This window comes from Hyperolius riggenbachi, chromosome 8 (assembly GCF_040937935.1).
Source record: "Hyperolius riggenbachi isolate aHypRig1 chromosome 8, aHypRig1.pri, whole genome shotgun sequence".
NCBI lineage: Eukaryota > Metazoa > Chordata > Amphibia > Anura > Hyperoliidae > Hyperolius > Hyperolius riggenbachi.
Genome location: NC_090653.1, coordinates 24,507,201 through 24,529,247, shown reverse-complemented (window position 1 = coordinate 24,529,247; position 22,047 = coordinate 24,507,201). Strand labels below are relative to the sequence as shown.

The 22,047-nt window shown below is 48.5% G+C and overlaps 1 protein-coding gene across 2 annotated transcripts in view; it reads left to right on the top strand.

Annotated features, from left to right (window-relative positions):
- Window positions 1-2,866, top strand: part of LOC137528659 (RNA-binding protein Nova-2-like) — a 271,521-nt gene extending 268,655 nt beyond the window's left edge. For both annotated transcript variants that reach the window (XM_068250083.1, XM_068250082.1), the window contains one exon: window positions 424-2,866. In XM_068250083.1, the coding sequence (XP_068106184.1) occupies window positions 424-1,266 (843 nt within the window). In that variant the 3' untranslated portion in view covers window positions 1,267-2,866. The remainder of the gene's footprint in view (window positions 1-423) is intronic.
- The last annotated feature ends 19,181 nt before the right edge of the window (window positions 2,867-22,047 follow it).

Genomic DNA, 22,047 nt, shown 5'->3' with positions numbered 1-22,047 from the left:
ATACTAATCCCCCTCCACACTGTACCCAATACTAATCCCCCACCATGCTGTAGCCGATGCTAATCCCACACCACACTGTACCCGATACTAATCCCTCACCATACTGTACCTGATACTAATTTTCTACAGCGTCGTACCCAATACTAATCATCCATTAAACTATACCCAACACTGTATGCCCACCAAACCACGCCCAATGCTAATGTCCTTCCACACTGTACCCAATACTAATCTCCCACAGTGCTGAACCCAATACTAATTTTCCATCATACTGCACCCTACACTAATCTCCCATTACATTGTGCCCAGTATTAATTTCCCACCACACTGTGACAAATATTAATCCCCCACCACATTCTTTGTTTTCTCATTTTACACTCACCACATCTTCATCATTTTCTTTCCTCCCAACTCACTTTTTAGGCTAAACTTATTGTTCCCAACACAACAGCCGGCCTGATCATTGGGAAAGGTGGCGCAACTGTCCGCAGCATCATGGAGGAATCTGGAGCTTGGGTACAGCTCTCCCAGAAGCCAGCAGGGCCAAACCTACAGGAACGGGTGGTGACAGTGAGTGGAGAAGCTGTTCAGGTTCAACGTGCTGTGAAAATCATCATAAACAAAGCAAAAGAGGACCCGCCTCAAGGCACTGCCTATCTTAATATCAGCTACATCAACACTCAGGGTCCTGTGGCCAACTCTAACCCTACTGGATCTCCCTATGCCGGAGGTTCTGCCGAAGCAGCCATTGCCCCGTTTCCGGCTGCACCGGCAGCCTCACCCGCCATCTCAGGTGGAGACCTTCTGGCCATCTCTACTGCTCTGAATACTTTGGCTAGCTATGGTTACAGTACAGGTTTAGGATTTAATCCATTGGTGGGCAGCGTTCATCCAGCGGCTGTCAGCCTTTTGACGTCCTACGCAGGTGAACCTGCCCCAGCCCTGGGATTAGGAGGTGGAGGAATCTTAATGGAGAAGCTAGCTGCAGAAAACGTAGCCAACAAAGAGACTCTTGAGATGGCCGTGCCAGAAACCTTGGTAGGCGCAATCCTGGGGAAAGGCGGAAAGACATTGGTTGAATACCAGGAGTTAACCGGAGCTCGTATCCAGATCTCCAAAAAAGGGGAGTTTGTCCCTGGAACCAGGAGCAGGAAGGTGACCATCACAGGTCCACCAGGGGCCACACAAGCAGCGCAGTACCTGATTGGGCAGCGGGTGGCTTATGAGCAAGGTGTACGGGCAACCAATCCACAAAAGGTCGGCTAACAGAAAACATTAGGTGGGAGAGGTTGGTGTGTGTGTTTGTGTGTAAGGGGTGGGATGGGGAAAGCATGGTAAAAGTGGGAAAAGCAGATGGTCATTTCCAGGGCGGAAATGACCTATCTGTGGGGGTAATGGGAACTGTGACCTTCAGGGTGTTAGAAAGGACCTGACTTTGGTCCAATCCCTTGAAGAAGACAAAGCTCTGCTGAGAAAGATTTGCGTCAACCTGGTCAGAAAGGATAGTGTAAACCCTACAAATGTGAAAAATTATAATTATTAGCAAAATAAAAGCAATAAGAGTCAATTTTGCACTGTAGAGTTAAGCCCACGCAGGTAGTCCCTCTGCAAAACAGTTAGATGACACCGACAGGACACACCCCAAGGTGGCCACAGTGTATATAGGAGTTCCCATCCACCCCAGGTTGACCAGGAAAATGGAATGGGACTGTAAAAGAAATCTCTCGCCATCTCATGTACTCATAAACTGCAAACATGTGCCAAATCCTCCCTTTTCTATCCCAAAACTAGTGCCAAAATAGCGCAGTAGTGACTCCCTGGCAGAAGCGATACTGTACGTTACCAACCCCTCTTAGATGGACTGTCTGTAGGGCTATTATAAGATATTGGCTGCATTCGGTTGCTTCTATGGTGAAATAAAAATGCCAAAATTGTATATTTTCACGCAGATGTAGGTATTTGTTAAGCCTATAAAGAAATGTTTGTTAAAAAATTAGCTACAATGAATTTATAGTTAATATTTCCGGCCACGGCCAGAGGATCTGTGCAGCGTAATAGCTATGGTCCCGCGGCCTTCGGGCCGTGTGCAGAGGCCGAGTCAGACGATGAAAGTGTTTGAAGAAGACCTATAGTAGAAGAGATGGAGGAAGAGGAGGGCCAGCCAGACTCCAGGGAGCTCCGTGTAAATATCCCGTGCCAAACCGTTCCTGGGCTTCAGACGAACGCAAGAAGTATATATGTATTATACACAACCGTTGATATTTATTGTCTCTCACCCCCGAAGAGCTACCATCGGCCCTTCTCACGGCTCTTCCAGAGCTTGTGCTTTAGCTGCTTCAGTTGGGGCGTCTTCGACCTTCACGTATAGTCTTCTGAATGGCTTTCCCTGACCATGTTGCACAGATAAAACAACCATCACTAAGCCAGCTAATCGGTGTTACCTGGGCCCTCTAGCAGATCATAGTTGTCATGAGACTAGGATAAGTGACGTCAGATCCATCACGGTTATATCGGCAGCTTCTGGAGGAGCCTTGAGTCTTTCCTGGTGGGACTATGGATATTGTTCACACAGCACACACGGTAGAAAGGTTGACGTTACTTTACCAGAACAAACGACCTCCTCTTCATTCCTTTTCATACATACAAGTCCCTACTCAGGCCTCGTTGTATGGAAAGTCCCGGAATAAACAGATGTTGTCCTATAAGAACAATAGCTTAACCATGTCTGGTCATCAGTCTGGGGCCATGATCATGGGAGGGGGGAGGGGGGAAGGTGGTGATATCTAACTCAAGAATGATCATTTTACTGTGTGTTGTTGCCACATGATACAGGACTGCAATTTATCTAATAAATGAGTTATCTGTTCACCTGCGTTCATTTTTTTCAGTGTCTGTGCTATCCAAACCAACTGAACTCAACTCCCTTAATACTCTGGGGTGTATACCATCCATGCTAAGTGCTTTATCTATCTTGATTTTATCTAAGTGTGCATAATACACCATTAAGGGCTCGTTCACAGTAAGGGCGTTTTTGCCCTTTTTTCAAGAGCAGGCGATTTTCAAAATCACCCTAAAAATAATTGTGCAATGATTGCCTATGAGAGAGTTCACAGCTGAGCGGTTTGTTTCTGATCCGCTCAGCAAAGCGGTGCCTGTACCATTTTTGAAGCGATTTTGCCTCAATGGAAGGTATATAAAAAACGCAAACGCTCACAAAATCGCTTTGTGCAGCGATTGCGTTAGCGTTTTTAAGAATAAATACATTGAATTTATTATTTTCCGGGTCAAAGAGTTCACTTCCAACTTGCGTCAGAGAGTGAATTTAAAAACCGGCGCTGGAAAAGCTCTTAGAAAAGCGCTTTTACAAGAAAACCGCAGCGCGCCGTGCAGCGCCGGGAGGGGAAAAGAAACCTCGCCGCACAAAAACGCAAAATGCTTGCGTTTCCGATTATGATTTTAGAAGTGAACGAGGCCTAACTCCAGTGAACCTTCAGACTAAAAATCTACTCAGCAGCACTGAAAAGGCTTGGTGTTTCTTTAACAGTTTCACAGCATCAGAACTTTGTTTTTCTTACATAAGCCTTATTTATAGCTTTACAAAAGCTAAGCTCCGCCCCATCAAAGAAAACTGCCCGGGCTTTTTTTCCCTGATGCTGTGCAAAACATGATGGGATTTCCTATGTTATTATTCACATTGCCTAGCAACTGTGAGGGATGATCAGGACACAGGACAGTTGGAAGTGTGTCTCATGCTCCCTCTCACCTCCTTTCAACCAAAAAGATGGCTGCCCTCATGAAATCAAACATTTGCCTGTTCTTTTAAAACAGGGTGAGTAAGAGATTATATTACCTATCTATTTTAATTAACATAACTAATGTAACTTAATGACAGTATGTTTGTTTAGGCTGGAGTTCCTCTTTAAGAGCTCTTTCACACTTGTGCGTTGTGGTGGCCTGGTTTCGCCACAGGCCACCGCTACACCCTTAAAAGTCTATAGGGCCTTTCATACCGGTGCAATGTGACAAATTTGACATTTTTTCTGCATACCCGACGCGAGCGCAGACCTACGTTACCATGCTTCCTCTGCGGCGTCATGCAGTGGTCCAGAAGTCATTTAAGTCTATGGTGACTCATGTTTTTTTTAAATAACCTCTGTAAGTTTTACGCTTCGCACATGCACGGAAGCGTATTTTAGCAATACGCTTCTGGGCACGTGATCACTTCGGCCACAGGAAGTGAGGGTCACCTACAGCTTGACTGGCTGGCAGACGGGGATTACTGCATACTAACGTGGTAATCCCCAAACGAGCGCTGTAATAAAAGCGCAGGAGATTTGGGTGCAGCCGGCGCCACCATAGGCCATAATAGGAATTACAGCTATCGTGGCGCACAGTGAGTAACTTTGGCGCTGTCAGAAGACGGAGCGGAAGTTACTTTTAAAGCACTGTAAATCAGCCTCCAGCAAAAGCTGGCAGATGAATTACATCATTCCCCACTATCCACGTGGACCTGGAGGGGGAATAGTAATTAACGCCTCCGGGAACTTGTGCAGCAGCAGGATAAGTGATACCGGCTGTATCCTGCGCCCAAGTCTCCTGGCGGCCAGTTCTCTCATATGCATTCCCAAAGGCCAATATTCAGTGTAAAACCGGCCTCAGGCTCTTACAGGTTGAATCACTATAACTAATGCGCCCGTCAGCGCAAGTTAATTTGAATGAGCACGAGTTTATTTGAATGAGCACAAGCTACGCGCGGTCCAGGTAGCCGAACCTTCTAAATGCTGCGCGATAGTGACGTAGCGAGATAATTCGCCAGCGTGGCCGCTACAACATTAATTAATGTAGTAGCAGCCTTGCTAGTGAAGTATTGCGGTCGGGCTACGTCACTATTGCGCAGCATTTAGAAGGATCGGCCGTAACTAAAGAACAACAAACTGCACAACATGTCCGCATTCAGAAACAACAAAGTTGTTCAAAAGACTTGTACACATTCCAACCTGCATGACAGTTGGGCAGGTTGGTCCACTGGTTGGATCTGACAAACAACCTGTTATCAGTTGGTCGTCTTGTTGTTTGCCAGCCGTACACACACAACTTATCTTCCTACAGACAAGTTTATAAGATAGCTGGGCAGATTGTTAGGACGTGTGCACGAGCCTCTCATGTGGTTCCATAGGTGGAAAATGTCAGTCGGAACTCTTCTGTAGCCCACACATGGACCAACTGACCTGGCAGATTTGTATTGCATCAACCACATGGAGCAACAGTGCAAGTGCTTTACCGAAGCTGATGTGCAGCGCAGACTCACTGGACTGACTTCAAAAATCCAATCAGATGCTGAGAAAAAAAACTAAGATGTCTGGTGCATATGGCAACGTTTAAATTACACCAGAAGTGAGAGGTACAGTATATGGAGGCTGCCATATGTATTTCCTTTTAAGCAATACCGATTGCCTGGCTGTCCTGCTGATCTTCTGCCTCTAATAGTTTTAGCCATAGCCACTGAACAGGCATGCAGCAGATCAGATGTTTGACAGGCAACTGGTATTGTTTAAAAGGAAATAAATATGGCAGCCTCCATATCTCTCTCGCTTCAGTTGTCCTTTAAAGTTATCATGCAAAAATGCCCCTCACTGCACTTCGACATCACTGTTGGTAGAGTCTGCTGAAGTGAGAAATATCATATATCTGTAAATCTGCCAGTGTGTGCCCTACATTATTCAAACGTTATATTTGTATGCAGCAGATGATGAAATCTAGCTATTTGGATACAAAGGCCCGTATGCAATTAACATTATCGCCTTCGTTTTCTCCTGGGTGATATTTTTACAGCTTGTCAATGAAATGCCTTAAAGGGGCACTACAGCAAAAAACTGTAAAATGTAAAATATGTGCAAACATATACAAATAAGAAGTACATTTTTTTCCAGAATAAAATGAGCCATAAATTACTTTTCTCCTATGTTGCTGTCACAGGTTTTGGCCTAGTCCATCTCTTTATAGGGGATTCTCAGGGATATATTTATTTTCAAAAGCACTTAGTAAATGGCAGTTGCTCTGTCCAACTGCCAAAAAACTGTGTAGCGAGCAGGGAAGCTGGCCAGCATCATTGCTTAAATCCTTTTTAGGGAATATCTTTGTAAAGAATAAAAGCCTTGCTAAGAATCCCCTATGAAGAGATGGACTAGTCCAAAACCTGTCACTTCTGTCAGATTTCTACTACCTACTGTAAGTGACAGCAACATAGGAGAAAAGAATTTAAGGCTCATTTTACTCTGGAAGAAATGTACTTCTTATTTGTATATGTTTGCACATATTTTAAATTTTACAGTTTTTCGCTGTAGTGCCCCTTTAAAAGTGGCCCTGAGATGAGGCCACAGCCATAAAATATACATACCTGGGGCTTCCTCCTGCCGATCGCTCTCTCACGCTGTCCTCTTCCGACTCCCCGTTCCTCCACAATTGGCCCCAGAAAGTCCTCTGGTCCGGGGCCAACTGTGCATGCGTGGGCTGGCCACATGCATGCTCCAGCCGCGTCCACGTCGCCTGGCAACGGTAGAGAGACTGGGGAGCTGCCTGGCCAGACTGCGCATGTGCTGACTGCACCCAGACGGGAGGATTTTTCGGGGCCAGTTGCGGGCGAAGGAGAAGGTGACTGAGGACGATGTGGAAGCGATCAGGCTGCAAGGGGCTGGAGGAAGCCCCAGGTATGTGTACAGTTTTTAAGGGGCCTCATCTCAGGTACACTTTAAAGAAAACCTGAACTGAAAATTAAAAGTCAAAATAAACGTAAACAAGTCATACTTACCTGCTGCGTAGTCTACTCCTCAATCTCTTTTTCCTCTCCCGCGTCCTGTTTGTCCACTGCGATCAATGGGATTCCCCATCTTCCATTTTGAAAATGGCCATTACCTGATAACAGCTTTCTGGTCAGCACACTGTTCAACTGTAAGATCGCCCACTTGAGCCATAGGGAAACATGGACATTACCTTGCACATCAGTTGTCCTCTTAGCTATAACTGACAGCAACTGATATATTTCAGTTCTGACAAAATGTTGTCAGAACTGGATGGGATCGTTGTCAGAAGAAAATGGTGCGCTTCTGAGAGGAACTGATGGCAAGGTAACTATGTAATGTTCATTTGAAGTTACCTCATGTGTTTATTTTAAGTAATTTTACTCAGTTCAGGTTCCCTTTAAGGTACCAACAAGCAAGTAAATACTGAAAATAGTTTTGATAGTACTTCTTCTCCTTTTTGCGATCTTTTCAATTGCAAAGTGCTGAAGACTTTACGAGAAAATGAAAAATGATCTCCTAATTTTTCATCTTCTACTTGAGATAACTTTTCAGAACATTAGCAATTGAAAAAGTACTAAAAAGTATGTGGAAAAGTAATAGCAAAACTATTTTAAGTATTTTCTTGCTTGCTGGTGATTTAAAAGGCATTTTACTGAAAAGGTTCAAAAAGATCGCCTATGGAGAAAACGCAGGAGAAAAGCTTACGGTTATTGCCAAGGGCACTAATTCAATTCACTTTTTCTCTTTAGTTTTCTCCAAGGTGATATTTTTGCAGCTTATGAATAAAAGGTCTTTTAAACCACCAGCAAGCAAGCAAATTCTCAAAATAATTTGGGCAGAATTTTTTCACCTACTTTTGGTACTTTTTGAATTGCGGAGTGCTGGAAAGCTAACTCCTAGGAGAAATCTCAGGAGAAAAAATGAATTGCATATTGGCCTAGATGTCTTCACACAAAATACACCAAATCCAGATGTTATTGAAACCCTTTTCAGAAAAGCATCCTACACACGAACAAGCTCTCTCACCCACAGGATTGGGACTCAATCCATTGGGGAACCGTTCTGGACCAAATGCTGTACAGACATGTCACTAGTCTGCAGGCTAGCAATGCGTCCTGTTGCTATGGAGAGAGTAGGAGGGACAACAGTGTGGCGAACGACAAAGCTGGAGGGGTAAAGAGGAGAAAAATAGCCTCAGCCTGCACTCAACTTATATGATTCCGCAAGCCAGCTCTCTAGGCAACTCATTGGAGCACTCTAAATACTTGCCCGAAATGGCTTTGACCACCGTGGTCCAATAGCCATCTAGCCTCTGTATGAAGCTTAAATGGCTTAGCCAATCACAGGGCTACATGTCTGGGGAGCCAAGGGCACGAGAGTTCTGGAAGCTCATAGACTGTCAGGTACTTTTTCTTCCCCCAATCAGGTGGCCATTAATAAATGTGAAGGTTTTGGAATGAAGGGCCACTGAGGTGGAGACTATTTTGCCTCGGAGAATTTCAAGACTTGTATCTGATGGCCAGAACCCTCCAACAACACTGGAAGCGGAAGTCCCTGCCAATATGCATGTCTATCGGTCTACCCAAGTGGAGGCCATGCACATGGCCTGAACCCTTCCCAGAGATACTCCTGCCAGTAGCTGTATGGTAACACCATCTCTATAACTCCCGTCACTAAGCTAAAACACACTACTAGGGACTCCCGGAAGCTGGGGCGCACTACAGGGAGACACTGGGACACAAGATTAGGGACATTTGGGAAGCTACAACACACTACTTGGTACACCAGGAAGCTGGGACACTCTACTAGGGACACCGGGAAGCTAATGCCTGGTACACACCATACAATTTCCTGTCAGATAGATGGACTCGGACAACTAATGCTGTATGCTCCTCCTCTTACTGCCTGATGAAGCAGGGCCACGCCCATGAAACGCGTTGCAAACCTTTGTGGAGTGTATAAATAAATCTTTGTGTTATACCGTAACACGTTCCCATTGTTGTGTCCTTTGGAGTGGGTAAGGGTCCACCCCCGCCACTTCCATGTTTTAAAAATTTTATTTTATCCTGTTGGTGCCTCTGTTCATCCTGATACAGATGAGTCGAATTGATTATTTCCAACAGGTCCGATTTGATTTCCGATCATTTTTCTGATTGATTTTGTACAGAAGTGGTAGGAAAATCGATCAGGAAAACAATCGGAAATTAGATCGGACCTGGTGGAAATAATTTATTTGAATACCTATCTGACGGAAAATTGCATAGTGTGTACCAGGCATAAGTCACACTACTAAGATCAATGGGAGTTTGGGATACAATTCTAGGGACAATGGGGAGCTGAGACACACTACTAGGGACAATGGGAGGCTGGGACACAACTCTAGGGACACTGGGAAGCTAAGACGCACTACTAGGGACACTGGGAGGCTGGGACACAACACTAGGGACATTGGAAGACAATATTAGGGACAATTATGCAAAACTTAGAGATATGATTGGAGATGTGTGTCCCAGTTGAACACGAAAACAACTTTCATTCAAAAAGTATTCATATTTTATTAATAATTCATAATAAATAGCCTATCAAAAATTATCCAAAAAGATGTGGATTGTGGAACTGCTTTCTCAGCTACCCACAACATGCCACCATACCCTCACGCCCAGGAAAATATATATTCAGCTGACCAATGGTGCTTCTTGGGTTTAAAGAGAAACTCCAACCAAGAATTTAACTTTATCCCAATCAGTAGCTGATACCCCCTTTTACATGTCAAATCTATTGCATTTCACAAACAGACCATCAGGGGGCGCTGTGTGACTGATATTGTGATGAAACCCCTCCCACAAGAAGCTCTGGGACCGCGGTACTCTGGGCAAACTGCCACAATGTAACAATGTTCACAGACAGGAATTAGCTGTTTACAGCTGTCTGTAACAGCCAAAACAGCTACATAACCTGCCCACAGTAACAATGTCACCATGTAATACATGTCAGAATGTGAATCTGGGAGAGGAAAGATTTTACAATGAGCAAACACTGACTAAATCATTTATACAGAATTATTGTAAAAATGAAGCACTTTTTTTATTACATAATTTTCACTGGAGTTCCTCTTTAAGTCAACATTAGACGCCCTGATGCCTATTCAAATAATTGTCCATCTTTTTGGACCCAAATAGAAATTGCGGGAAGTAGATACAGTGAGTTTGTGGAAACCCAAGGTCCAGTAACTGGTAAGTGTGCTGATATGAAGCAGCGTTAATGCATAACGCAATCAATAAAGCGAAGCATCAATAGGTGGATCAATAGCAAAGTGCACATACCAGTCTTGTGTGGTGTTGGCTCCCATATTTAGCGCAACTGCATAGGTAAGCTCCAGAGTGGTGTCCTGCAGGGCCCTCAGCACAAGGTGCACACAGATGCTGTATGCTGCATAAGTAGTGCAGTCCCTGCTGCTGCTGATGGTCTGGAGGGCACCTGACAAATGGGGTTTGGTAGCAGAGATCGGCAGGCATAGAAAGGAGAGCCGAGGGGACTCCGACATCCAGTGCATCACGCTGGCTGCTACTTCATGTTTTGCTAGACTTTCGACTTCATCAGGGGGCAGGGTCATAATCAGTGGTGCTCACCGCCAGGTCGTGATCACGCTTACACGTGGATTCACGACCATTTTGACGCATTTCGCCTCGGACACGCTAAGCCGTGAATAGATTTTCAACCACGAAAATCTGCTTCGGCTTCGCGTGAATGCGGACAGAAATCCGCATTCACGCTCGTGAAACCCGGCGCTGAAGTCGTGGTTAGCGGAAATGCGTCAAATTATGCGGAAGTGACACATTGCAGGCCAATCAGAGGGCCCCAGCCAGGCCCTAGCAACCAATCACAGGAGGGGAGCTATGCCCTCCCCTCCTGAATATAAAGCGGCGGCCATGATGGAAAGCTCTGTCCTTGCTAGACTGTGGTGCTGAGAGGATTATCTCCAGGCCATTGTTGTTTGAGCAAGTGCATTTATTGTGTTAAAAACAAAGCGTTTTTTTGCTAACACTGCTCTTATACTGTACACAGTTAGCTAGTCAGTGAGTGATTGCTGTAGTTAGTTGTAGTCAGTGTAGTGTAGTGGGAGTGTGGGAGTCTAGTGATTATTTAACTGTGTGTAGTGCAGGCAGGTTCAGTGCTGCAGTGTAGTGGGAGTGGGGATTATCTGTGTGTAGTGCAGGCAGGCAGGTTAGTGCAGCTGCAGTGTTCACTTGCATATTCCAGTGACAGTTATACACTTGTACTATTTGCAGGTAGCCAGTCACACCGCCGGCGCCGCCACTCTCTGCCAGCGCTGTTCATTCATTCTGTCAGTGACCTTGTGCCGTGCCCAGTGCCCACTGCTCGCTCGCTGGCATATAAGCATCTCATTACACAGTGTGACATCCTTGTGTGCCCACTGCATCCTTCAGTGACCTAGTTGTATATCCAGTGCCCACTGCTGTGCCCACTGCATCCTTCAGTGACCTTGTACTGTGCCCACTGCATCCTTCAATGACCTAGTTGTATATCCAGTGCCCACTGCTGTGCCCACTGCATCCTTCAGTGACCTTGTACTGTGCCCACTGCATCCTTCAGTGACCTAGTTGTATATCCAGTGCCCACTGCTGTGCCCACTGCATCCTTCAGTGACCTTGTACTGTGCCCACTGCATCCTTCAGTGACCTAGTTGTATATCCAGTGCCCACTGCTGTGCCCACTGCATCCTTCAGTGACCTTGTACTGTGCCCACTGCATCCTTCAGTGACCTAGTTGTATATCCAGTGCCCACTGCTGTGCCCACTGCATCCTTCAGTGACCTTGTACTGTGCCCACTGCATCCAGTGATTCATTACTAGCAACATGTCTGGCAGGGTTTCGCGGGGTGAGAGGAAAGGGAGTTCAATTGCCTCAGCCACTTCTGGGACTGCTCCACATCCAGGGAGAGGACGCCCAGCTGTACGTGGTCGTGATGCAGCAGGAAGGGGGGCAGCAAAGCCTGGGCCGAGTCAGCGGACGCCATTGTCCAAATATTTTAAAGTTTCTGGTCCCCGTGTGGTGGTTGAGCAAATGGAACCTGACGTACTCATGGACATCATGACTTCCTCCCAGACCTCCACTGTGAGCACCACTCCAAGCAGCAGCAGCAGCCAACGTCCCACACTTGTTGTGACATCCACCCCAGCACCTACTGGTCAGCAGCCCTCCCAGGATGACAGCGTTCTGTCCCTCAGTCCGGCATCTGGGAACCTGCTGATGCAAGAAGCTAAGGACTTACTGGGGACTGATGTGGCAGAGATTGAGATCGGGCCACAATCACAAGCGTTGTTGAGTTCTGGTGATGAAGAAGAGGGGTCTGTGTCTGGGGATGTAGGGACAGAAGAGGAGGCGGGGAAGTCAGAGGAAGAGCTGGATTATGATGATGCTGCTGATGATGACGACGTTGTGGACCCTAACTATGTGGAGCCTGCTGAGTCCGTGGAAGAATGGTCAGAGCAGGATGACGAGTCACCTCGGCCTAGGCAAGGATATCGCCATATGTCAGGCAGGGGCAGGGGCATCGGCAGCAGTGGGCGTGGAGGAAGTAGACAGGACACTGCTTCAGCCGGCACCACCACCATGCAACCCCCGGCAACTACTACCACACATTGTTCCGCTGCACCCTCTGCTAGTGGGGGCCGCAGTAAATTAAAGTCACCAGTGTGGGATTGCTTTGAGGAATGTACTGATGACAAAAGGTATGCGGTGTGCAGGTTATGCAGCAAAAGATTGAGCCGTGGGAAAAGTCTGAGCAAGATGGGTACCTCATCTCTCCAGGGCCACCTGCGAAGCCGCCACTGCCGCGAGTATGCGGACTTTAAGAGGAAGCAGGCACTGCTGGCAGGGGTTCCTGAGAGCAGAAGGCCCACCAGCGCAGCAGCATCATCCCTCCCTCAGGGTCGTGAATCCCCCACAGCAGCAGCAGTAGTAGCACGCAAGCGCTCTTCCACCTCGGCTACTCAGGACACAGACATTGAGGCTGGCAGCCAGTGTTCGTCTCTCTCCTCTGTCTCCCCTGCATCCCAGCGTCGTCAGACCCTGCTGAGCGACACCTTTCAGGGTCTGACCAAGCCTCTGCCTCCAAGCCACAGGCGGATCCGCAAACTAAATGGCTTGCTGGCCCGGGCCATGGCATCACAGCTGCTTCCCTACTCCCTGGTGCAGGAGGGGAGCGCCATGCGGACGCTGCTCCAATTTGGCATCCCCGAGTGGCAAGTCCCCAGTCGCCACTATTTCAGCAGGAGCGCGATCCCAGCACTCCACAAGTTTGCGGTGGAAAACGTGGCCCGTTCCCTGGACTACTCTGTGGGCAAGCGGGTCCACGTGACCATGGACTCGTGGAGTAGCAGATTTGGGACAGGTCGCTACCTGTCCTTTACGGCCCACTGGGTGACACTGATGGAAGGGAGGGAGGACAAGAGCGCATCAGCCCAGCTAGTGGTGCCACCACGCGGGATCAGGGGGGATGCAGAAGGGTCCTGTCACGAAACTCCCTCTGCACCCGGAAAGCAAGCCCGCCTCGGCAGCAGCAGCGCCAAGCCTCGGCACTGCCAAGCCCTTTTAAAATTGGTGACCCTGGGGAAGGAGAGGCTTATGGCCACCAACGTCCTGGCCGCCCTCAGGAAGCAGGAGCGGAGGTGGCTAGAGGTCTGGAAGTGGGGTATGTGGCAGCCGATAACGGGGCCAACCTGGTGGCAGCAGTGCAGCAGGGAAACCTCCAGCACACCCCCTGCTTGGCCCACGTGCTCAATCTTGTGGTGCAGCGCTTCTTGCGCACCTACCAGGGGATGAGCGAGCTGCTGCAGGATGCCCGGGCGGTGGTACGCTTTTTCCGCCTGTCAGCCACTGCCTCTGCACTCTTGTCCACCTTACAGCAGCAGTATGGAAGGCCACAACACTGGCTGATCATCGACATGCCAGTTCGCTGGAATTCAACTCTGGCCATGTTGGAGCGGCTGTGTCAGCACAGGCTGGCTCTTAGGGCCTACATGCTAGACCCAAGTGTCCCCAGCAACCAGCAAGTCCCCATGATTACTGCCACTCAGTGGACACTGATGCAGCAAGTATGCCTGGTGCTGAGTCCCTTCCTGGAGGCAACCAAGATGGTCAGTGAGGAGTGGGCCTCTGTGTGCCAGTGGGTGCCCTTGGTTTGTCTACTGGAGCAGGCAATGGACAATTTAATTGAGCGTGGGGATGAAGCCCTGAGGCAGTTGGAAGAACAGGAGCAGATGGCAGCACAGTCCAGCTCAGAGGAGGGCTCACAGCAGGTAGTGGAAGAGTTGGAGGTCCCTAACCTGAATGAGGAGGAGGAGGAGGAGCAGAGTGCAGCAGGCGTTGTACGTGGATGGCGGTTTGAGGAGGACAATGACATGGCACAGGAAGAGGACAGGCATGCGTTATGGGACAATGGCGAGGACGAGGAAGATCTTGCTGGCAGGGCCCACTTGTTTCCCATGGCTGTGCACATGTTGTGCTGCCTTCGCAGGGACCCCCGGGTGATCCAGATGCGTTCAAGGGAGGACATCTGGATTACCTTGATGCTTGATCCCCGCCTGAAGGGGAAGCTGGGAGACTTAATGACGCCATCCACCACCGAGCAACGCACAAGGGAGTTGAAGGAGGCCCTTGTGCGCAGACTACTGGAAGCATTCCCCCAGCCTTCCACCCCCACTGTAACTGCTCTGCCAAGCCAGCAAGAGGTGCCTGCCATGGCCACTAGCAGCACAACAACAACCACCAGCAGCAGCAGCAGCAACTGGCGCCCCGGAGACCTGAAGAGCCTAAGCAAGAGCCTGTATGCAGTGCAGCAGCCCAGAACAGAGGTGCCCGCCACAGCATCCACCACCAACCAGCACAAGCAACGACTGACCACCATGGTGTCTGACTATATGGGGTCATCCAGCGGGCTCAATGACACCGACAGCCCCGTGGACCCCTTGGAGTACTGGGTCAAGAGACTGGACATCTGGAGCGAGCTTTCCCAGTACGCCCTGGAACTCCTATCCTGCCCTCCTTCCAGTGTCCTCTCAGAGAGATGCTTTAGTGCGGCCGGTGGCGTGGTCACAGAGAAGCGCTCTCGGCTCTCCCATGCCTCTGTGGACAAACTCACCTTCCTGAAAATCAACCAGGCTTGGGTGGAAGGTGAGTTCCTGGCCCCTATTGTCGGACACAGGGGGACATGAAGTGGCTGCTGCATGTGCTGTTGTTAACTATGCCTGCCTTTATAAAGACAGTTAATACCTGCCTAGTGCCTACCTTGGTTAATTTTTTGGTGTTATGGTACTACTACCAGTAAGTTGCCATGGTCCTCCTTCTGAGCTGCTGAACTGACCGCCCGCTTTGTTCTCCTGACTAAGTCGCTACTACACTCTGCGTTCACACTGCCCGGGTCGCCGGGTGCATTTAATTTTTTGGCCAGCACTATGACGCTGTGCTACTACTACTGTGCTGCTGCTGCTGAACTGACCGCCCGCTTTGTCCTCCTGACTCAGTCGCTACTACACTTTGCGTTCACACTGCCCGGGTCACCGGGTGCATTTTATTTTTTGGCCAGCACTATGACGCTGTGCTACTACTCAGTGGCGGCTCCAGCTTCAGGTTTTTGGGGGGGCTCAAAGGGGGCACAAGGGCTGGCAGGTGGGGCTTACAGGGGGGAATCTGTGGCGCGCGAAGCGGGCCGCGGCGATGAAATGGGCGTGGTCATGACATCATGTGGGCGGGGCTAACTGTAATGTAGTTGCACCAGCTAATGTAGTTACATAAAAAAAATATGAAGTACATGCACATCATGACAGACAGCGTTTCACCAGTAAATGCACATGACAGACAGCTTTTCACCAGTAAATGCGCATAAGAGACAGCTTTTCACCAGTTAATGCTCATCATGACAGACAGCGTTACCCCAGTAAATGCACATAAGAGACAGCTTTTATCCAGTAAATGCACATAAGATACAGCTTTTCACCAGTTAATGCTCATAATGACAGACAACGTTACCCCAGTAAATGCACATAAGAGACAGCGTTACCCCAGTGAATGCACATAAGAGACAGCTTTTGACCAGTTAATGCTCATAATGACAGACAGCGTTACCCCAGTAAATGCACATAAGAGAAAGCGTTACCCCAGTAAATGCACATAAGACAGCGTTACCCCAGTAAATGCATGTAAGACAGCGTTACCCCAGTAAATGCATGTAAGACAGCGTTACCCCAGTAAATGCACGTAAGACAGCGTTACCCCAGTAAATGCACGTAAGACAGCGTTACCCCAGTAAATGCACGTAAGACAGCGTTACCCCAGTAAATGCACGTAAGACAGCGTTACCCCAGTAAATGCATGTAAGACAGCGTTACCCCAGTAAATGCACGTAAGACAGCGTTACCCCAGTAAATGCACGTAAGACAACGTTACCCCAGTAAATGCACGTAAGACAGCGTTACCCCAGTAAATGCACGTAAGACAGCGTTACCCCAGTACATGCACGTAAGACAGCGTTACCCCAGTACATGCACGTAAGACAGCGTTACCTCAGTAAATGCACGTAAGTGACAGCGTTACCCCAGTAAATGCACATAAGAGAAAGCGTTACCCCAGTAAATGCATGTAAGACAGCGTTACCCCAGTAAATGCATGTAAGACAGCGTTACCCCAGTAAATGCACGTAAGACAGCGTTACCCCAGTAAATGCACGTAAGACAGCGTTACCCCAGTACATGCACGTAAGACAGCGTTACCTCAGTAAATGCACGTAAGTGACAGCGTTTCCCCAGTTAATGCACATAAGAGAAAGCGTTACCCCAGTAAATGCATGTAAGACAGCGTTACCCCAGTGAATGCATGTAAGACAGCGTTACCCTAGTAAATGCACGTAAGACAGCGTTACCCCAGTAAATGCACGTAAGACAGCGTTACCCCAGTAAATGCATGTAAGACAGCGTTACCCCAGTAAATGCACGTAAGACAGCTTTACCCCAGTAAATGCATATAAGAGACAGCGTTACCCCAGTAAATGCATGTAAGACAGCGTTACCCCAGTAAATGCATGTAAGACAGTGTTACCCCAGTAAATGCACGTAAGACAGCATTACCCCAGTAAATGCATGTAAGACAGCGTTACCCCAGTAAATGCACGTAAGACAGCGTTACCCCAGTAAATGCATGTAAGACAGCGTTACCCTAGTAAATGCACGTAAGACAGCGTTACCCCAGTAAATGCACGTAAGACAGCGTTACCCCAGTAAATGCACGTAAGACAGCGTTACCCCAGTAAATGCACGTAAGACAGCGTTACCCCAGTAAATGCATGTAAGACAGCGTTACCCTAGTAAATGCACGTAAGACAGCGTTACCCCAGTAAATGCACGTAAGACAGCGTTACCCCAGTAAATGCACGTAAGACAGTGTTACCCCAGTAAATGCATGTAAGACAGCGTTACCCCAGTAAATGCACGTAAGACAGCGTTACCCCAGTAAATGCACATAAGAGAAAGCGTTACCCCAGTAAATGCATGTTAGACAGCGTTACCCCAGTAAATGCACGTAAGACAGCGTTACCCCAGTAAATGCACGTAAGACAGCGTTACCCCAGTAAATGCACGTAAGACAGCGTTACCCCAGTAAATGCACGTAAGACAGCGTTACCCCAGTAAATGCACGCAAGACAGCGTTACCCCAGTAAATGCACGTAAGACAGCGTTACCCCAGTAAATGCACGTAAGACAGCGTTACCCCAGTAAATGCACGCAAGACAGCGTTACCCCAGTACATGCACGTAAGACAGCGTTACCTCAGTAAATGCACGTAAGACAGCGTTACCCCAGTAAATGCACGCAAGACAGCTTTACCCCAGTAAATGCACGCAAGACAGCGTTACCCCAGTACATGCACGTAAGACAGCGTTACCTCAGTAAATGCACGTAAGACAGCGTTACCCCAGTAAATGCACGCAAGACAGCGTTACCCCAGTAAATGCATGTAAGACAGCTTTACCCCAGTAAATGCACATAAAGTTCTCTACCAAATAGAAAACCAGTATGTCTACATGTGCTTAATTAATTTTAATTATAACTTGCAAAATTGTCATACAAAAAGTGATTCACAAACTTGTTTAAAACATCCTAAAAACAACATGGCTGGCACATGGACTACTTAAGCATTATTCCCACTGTCATTGTGAGGATCTAAGACCGCATTGGCCGCCCAGCCAAAGCCTATGCATGCCAATCGGCTATGTAGACATACTGGTTTTCTATTTAGTAGCGAACAGTGTTTGAGTAACCAGTTTGTCTCCTCCGAAAGCGAGTGGTGCTAATTTTTAAACATGTGGCCGCCAAAGATGTTAATTATATTCTGGCACATAAAGTTCTACCTGGCCAGGAGGGTGGGGGGACTATTTGCAGAGACTGGAAGGGAAGCCCCATCATTCCCTCACCTCAGCGTACGGGGGTACTTTTATGCACGGCGCCGAGCGGGAGATACAGCTATAGTTTCCGGGCTGAAGCAGACACTAGAGCTCCAGCCGCCTGGTCCACTCCTGTCTCCTCCTCAGCAATACCGCTCTGCACTACTTCCTGATTCAGTGCGTGCATAGCGGTATTGCTGAGGAGGAGACAGAAGTGGACCAGGCGGCTGAAGCTCTAGCGTCTGCTTCAGCCCGGAAACTATAGCTGTATCTCCCGATCGGCGCCGAGCGTAAAAGGCCCCCTCTCCTGTTATCATTCCCTGAGGTGAGGGAATGATAAGTGTCTCGCCCCACGCTCGAGTCGGCAATTAATTCAGGGGGGGTTTTCCGAGGGGCTTACAGTTTCTCTGCTGGGGCTTCAGCCCCGGCAAGCCCCAGTGTAGCGCCGCCACTGCTACTACTACTACCACCAGTATGTTGCCATGGTCCTTCTGTGCTGCTGCTGCTGAACTGACCGCCCGCATTGTCCTCCTCCTCCTGACTCAGTCGCTTCCACCAATGTACTCTGTCTGCATTATATCACTGCCCGGGTCACCGGGTGCATTTAATTTTTTGGCCAGCACTATGACGCTGTGCTGCTACTACTACCACCAGTATGTTGCCATGGTCCTTCTGTGCTGCTGCTGCTGCTGAACTGACCGCCCGCATTGTCCTCCTCCTCCTGACTCAGTCGCTTCCACCAATGTACTCTGTCTGCGTCATATCACTGCCCGGGTCACCAGGTGCATTTAATTTTTTGGCCAGCACTATGACGCTGTGCTGCTACTACTACCACCAGTATGTTGCCATGGTCCTTCTGTGCTGCTGCTGCTGCTGAACTGACCGCCTGCATTGTCCTCCTCCTCCTGACTCAGTCGCTTCCACCAATGTACTCTGTCTGCGTTATATCACTGCCCGGGTCACCGGGTGCATTTAATTTTTTGCCCAGCACTATGACGCTGTGCTGCTACTACTACCACCAGTATGTTGCCGTGGTCCTTCTGTGCTGCTGCTGCTGAACTGACCGCCCGCATTGTCCTCCTCCTGACTCAGTCGCTTCCACCAATGTACTCTGTCTGCGTTATATCACTGCCCGGGTCACCGGGTGCATTTAATTTTTTGGCCAGCACTATGACGCTGTGCTGCTACTACTACCACCAGTATGTTGCCATGGTCCTTCTGTGCTGCTGCTGCTGAACTGACCACCCGCATTGTCCTCCTCCTCCTGACTCAGTCGCTTCCACCAATGTACTCTGTCTGCGTTATATCACTGCCCGGGTCACCGGGTGCATTTAATTTTTTGGCCAGCACTATGACGCTGTGCTGCTACTACTACCACCAGTATGTTGCCATGGTCCTTCTGTGCTGCTGCTGCTGAACTGACCGCCCGCATTGTCCTCCTCCTCCTGACTCAGTCGCTTCCACCAATGTACTCTGTCTGCGTTATATCACTGCCCAGGTCACCGGGTGCATTTAATTTTTTGGCCAGCACTATGACGCTGTGCTGCTACTACTACCACCAGTATGTTGCCATGGTCCTTCTGTGCTGCTGCTGCTGCTGCTGCTGCTGAACTGAACGCCCGCTTTGTCCTCCTCCTCCTCCTGACTCAGTCGCTACCACGGTACCACCAATGTACTCTGTCTGCGTTATATCACTGCCCGGGTCACCGGGTGCATTTAATTTTTTGGCCAGCACTATGACACTGTGCTACTACTACTACCACCAGTATGTTGCCATGGTCCTTCTGTTCTGTGCTGCTGAACTGACCGCCCGCATTGTCCTCCTCCTCCTGACTCAATCGCTTCCACCAATGTACTCTGTCTGCGTTCACACTGCCCGGGTCACCGGGTGCATTTAATTTTTTGGCCAGCACTATGACGCTGTGCTGCTACTACTACCACCAGTATGTTGCCATGGTCCTTCTGTGCTGCTAAATTGACCGCCCGCATTGTCCTTGTCCTCCTGACTCACTCGCTTCCACCAATGTACTCTTGTCTGCGTTCACACTGCCCGGGTCACCGGGTGCATTAAATTTTTTGGCCAGCACTATGACGCTGTGCTGCTACTAGTACTACCAGTATGTTGCCGTGGTCCTTCTGTGCTGCTGAACTGACCGCCCGCATTGTCCTTCTCCTGACTCAGTCGCTACCACCACTGCACTCTGCGTTCACACTGCCCGTGTCCACTGATAACTCTGCTGCGATGTCATTGCTAATTGCTGCAAAATAAAAAAAAAACAAAAACAAATTACAAAAACATCTCTGGGGCCTTTTTGGCGTCAGCCACTCATCCTCCTCCAGCGGTACCTTCGCCGCCAAGTGCCATTGGAACTCGCCTTCACCTCTTTGATTGCTTAACGCGTATATCCCTTTTTAAAACCACGTATTACCAATTGATAGCCCCATTTACAGTGGTGATTTGTCTTTAAAAGCCATTAAAAAAAAAATGTTTGAAGTTATGTTGCCCCTTATCACCTCGATAATCCATGCAATTTGGGGGATTGTAGCATGTATGGGGGCTTTGATATTAACGTTTAAAGAAAATCCGCCTCCGGGCGGGAATCCACGCGTGATTACGCCATTCACGGCAGAAAATCCGCGTGGTTGCGTGGACGCGGACGAAAATCCGCATGCGTCGGGGCCAAATGCGGAATTTTTTTTGCAACCACGCGGATTGCCGAATTCGTGGATGAGGCACATCCGAGCATCCCTGGTCATAATCAAACCTCTCCTCCAGACAATATTAGGGACACTGGGAAGCTGGGACACAACAACAAGGAAGCTGGGACTAGAGATGGCCTGAACTGTTTGCCGGCGAACTTGTTCGTGCGAACCCTGGGGGTTCGTGTTCGCAGCGAACCGCGAACACATAGCGAGTTCGACCCGCCCCCTATACCACATCATTGGGCTAAACTTTGACCCTCTACATCACAGTCAGCAAACACATGGCAGCCAATCAGGCTGCACTCCCTTCTGGAGCCCCGCCCTCCCTATAAATACGCTGCCGCGTCTGCCATTTTCTCACTCTGTCTGCTTCCTGCTTAGTGAGAGAAGGGAGAGGTTGCTGGAGAGATAGGGAAAGCGTTAGTTAGGTCTTGTTAGCTTCCTCCTTGCTGATATTTGTTGCTGAAAAGCACCACAAAAAAAGCTCTTTTGAAAGCTAATGTTCTTGTAATGTGTTTGTTTTCTTTTTGTGTGTCTGTGCTGCTGACACTGCATATACAGCCCTGTCTGTCGCAGCTGGCCCTTGCTATAGTGTGCCAGGCCCAGCACAGTCAGTGCATACATTTCACTGCAACTGTGTGACTGCACATTGTATTATACCAGTCACTGCATACCTTTCACTGCATCTGTGTGACTGCACACTGTATTATACTAGTCACTGCATACCTTTCACTGCATCTGTGTGGGTGCACATTGTATTATACCAGTCAGTGAGTACCTTTCACTGCATCTGTGTGACTGCACGCTGTTTAATATACCAGTCAGTGCATACCTTTCACTGCATCTGTGTGACTGCACACTGTTTTATACCAGTCACTGCATACCTTTCACTGTATCTGTGTGACTGCACACTGTATTATACCAGCCACTGCATACCTTTCACTGCATCTGTGTGACTGCACACTGTATTATACCAGCCACTGCATACCTTTCACTGCATCTGTGTGACTGCACACTGTATTATACCAGTCACTGCATACCTTTCACTGCATCTGTGTGACTGCACACTGTATTATACCAGCCACT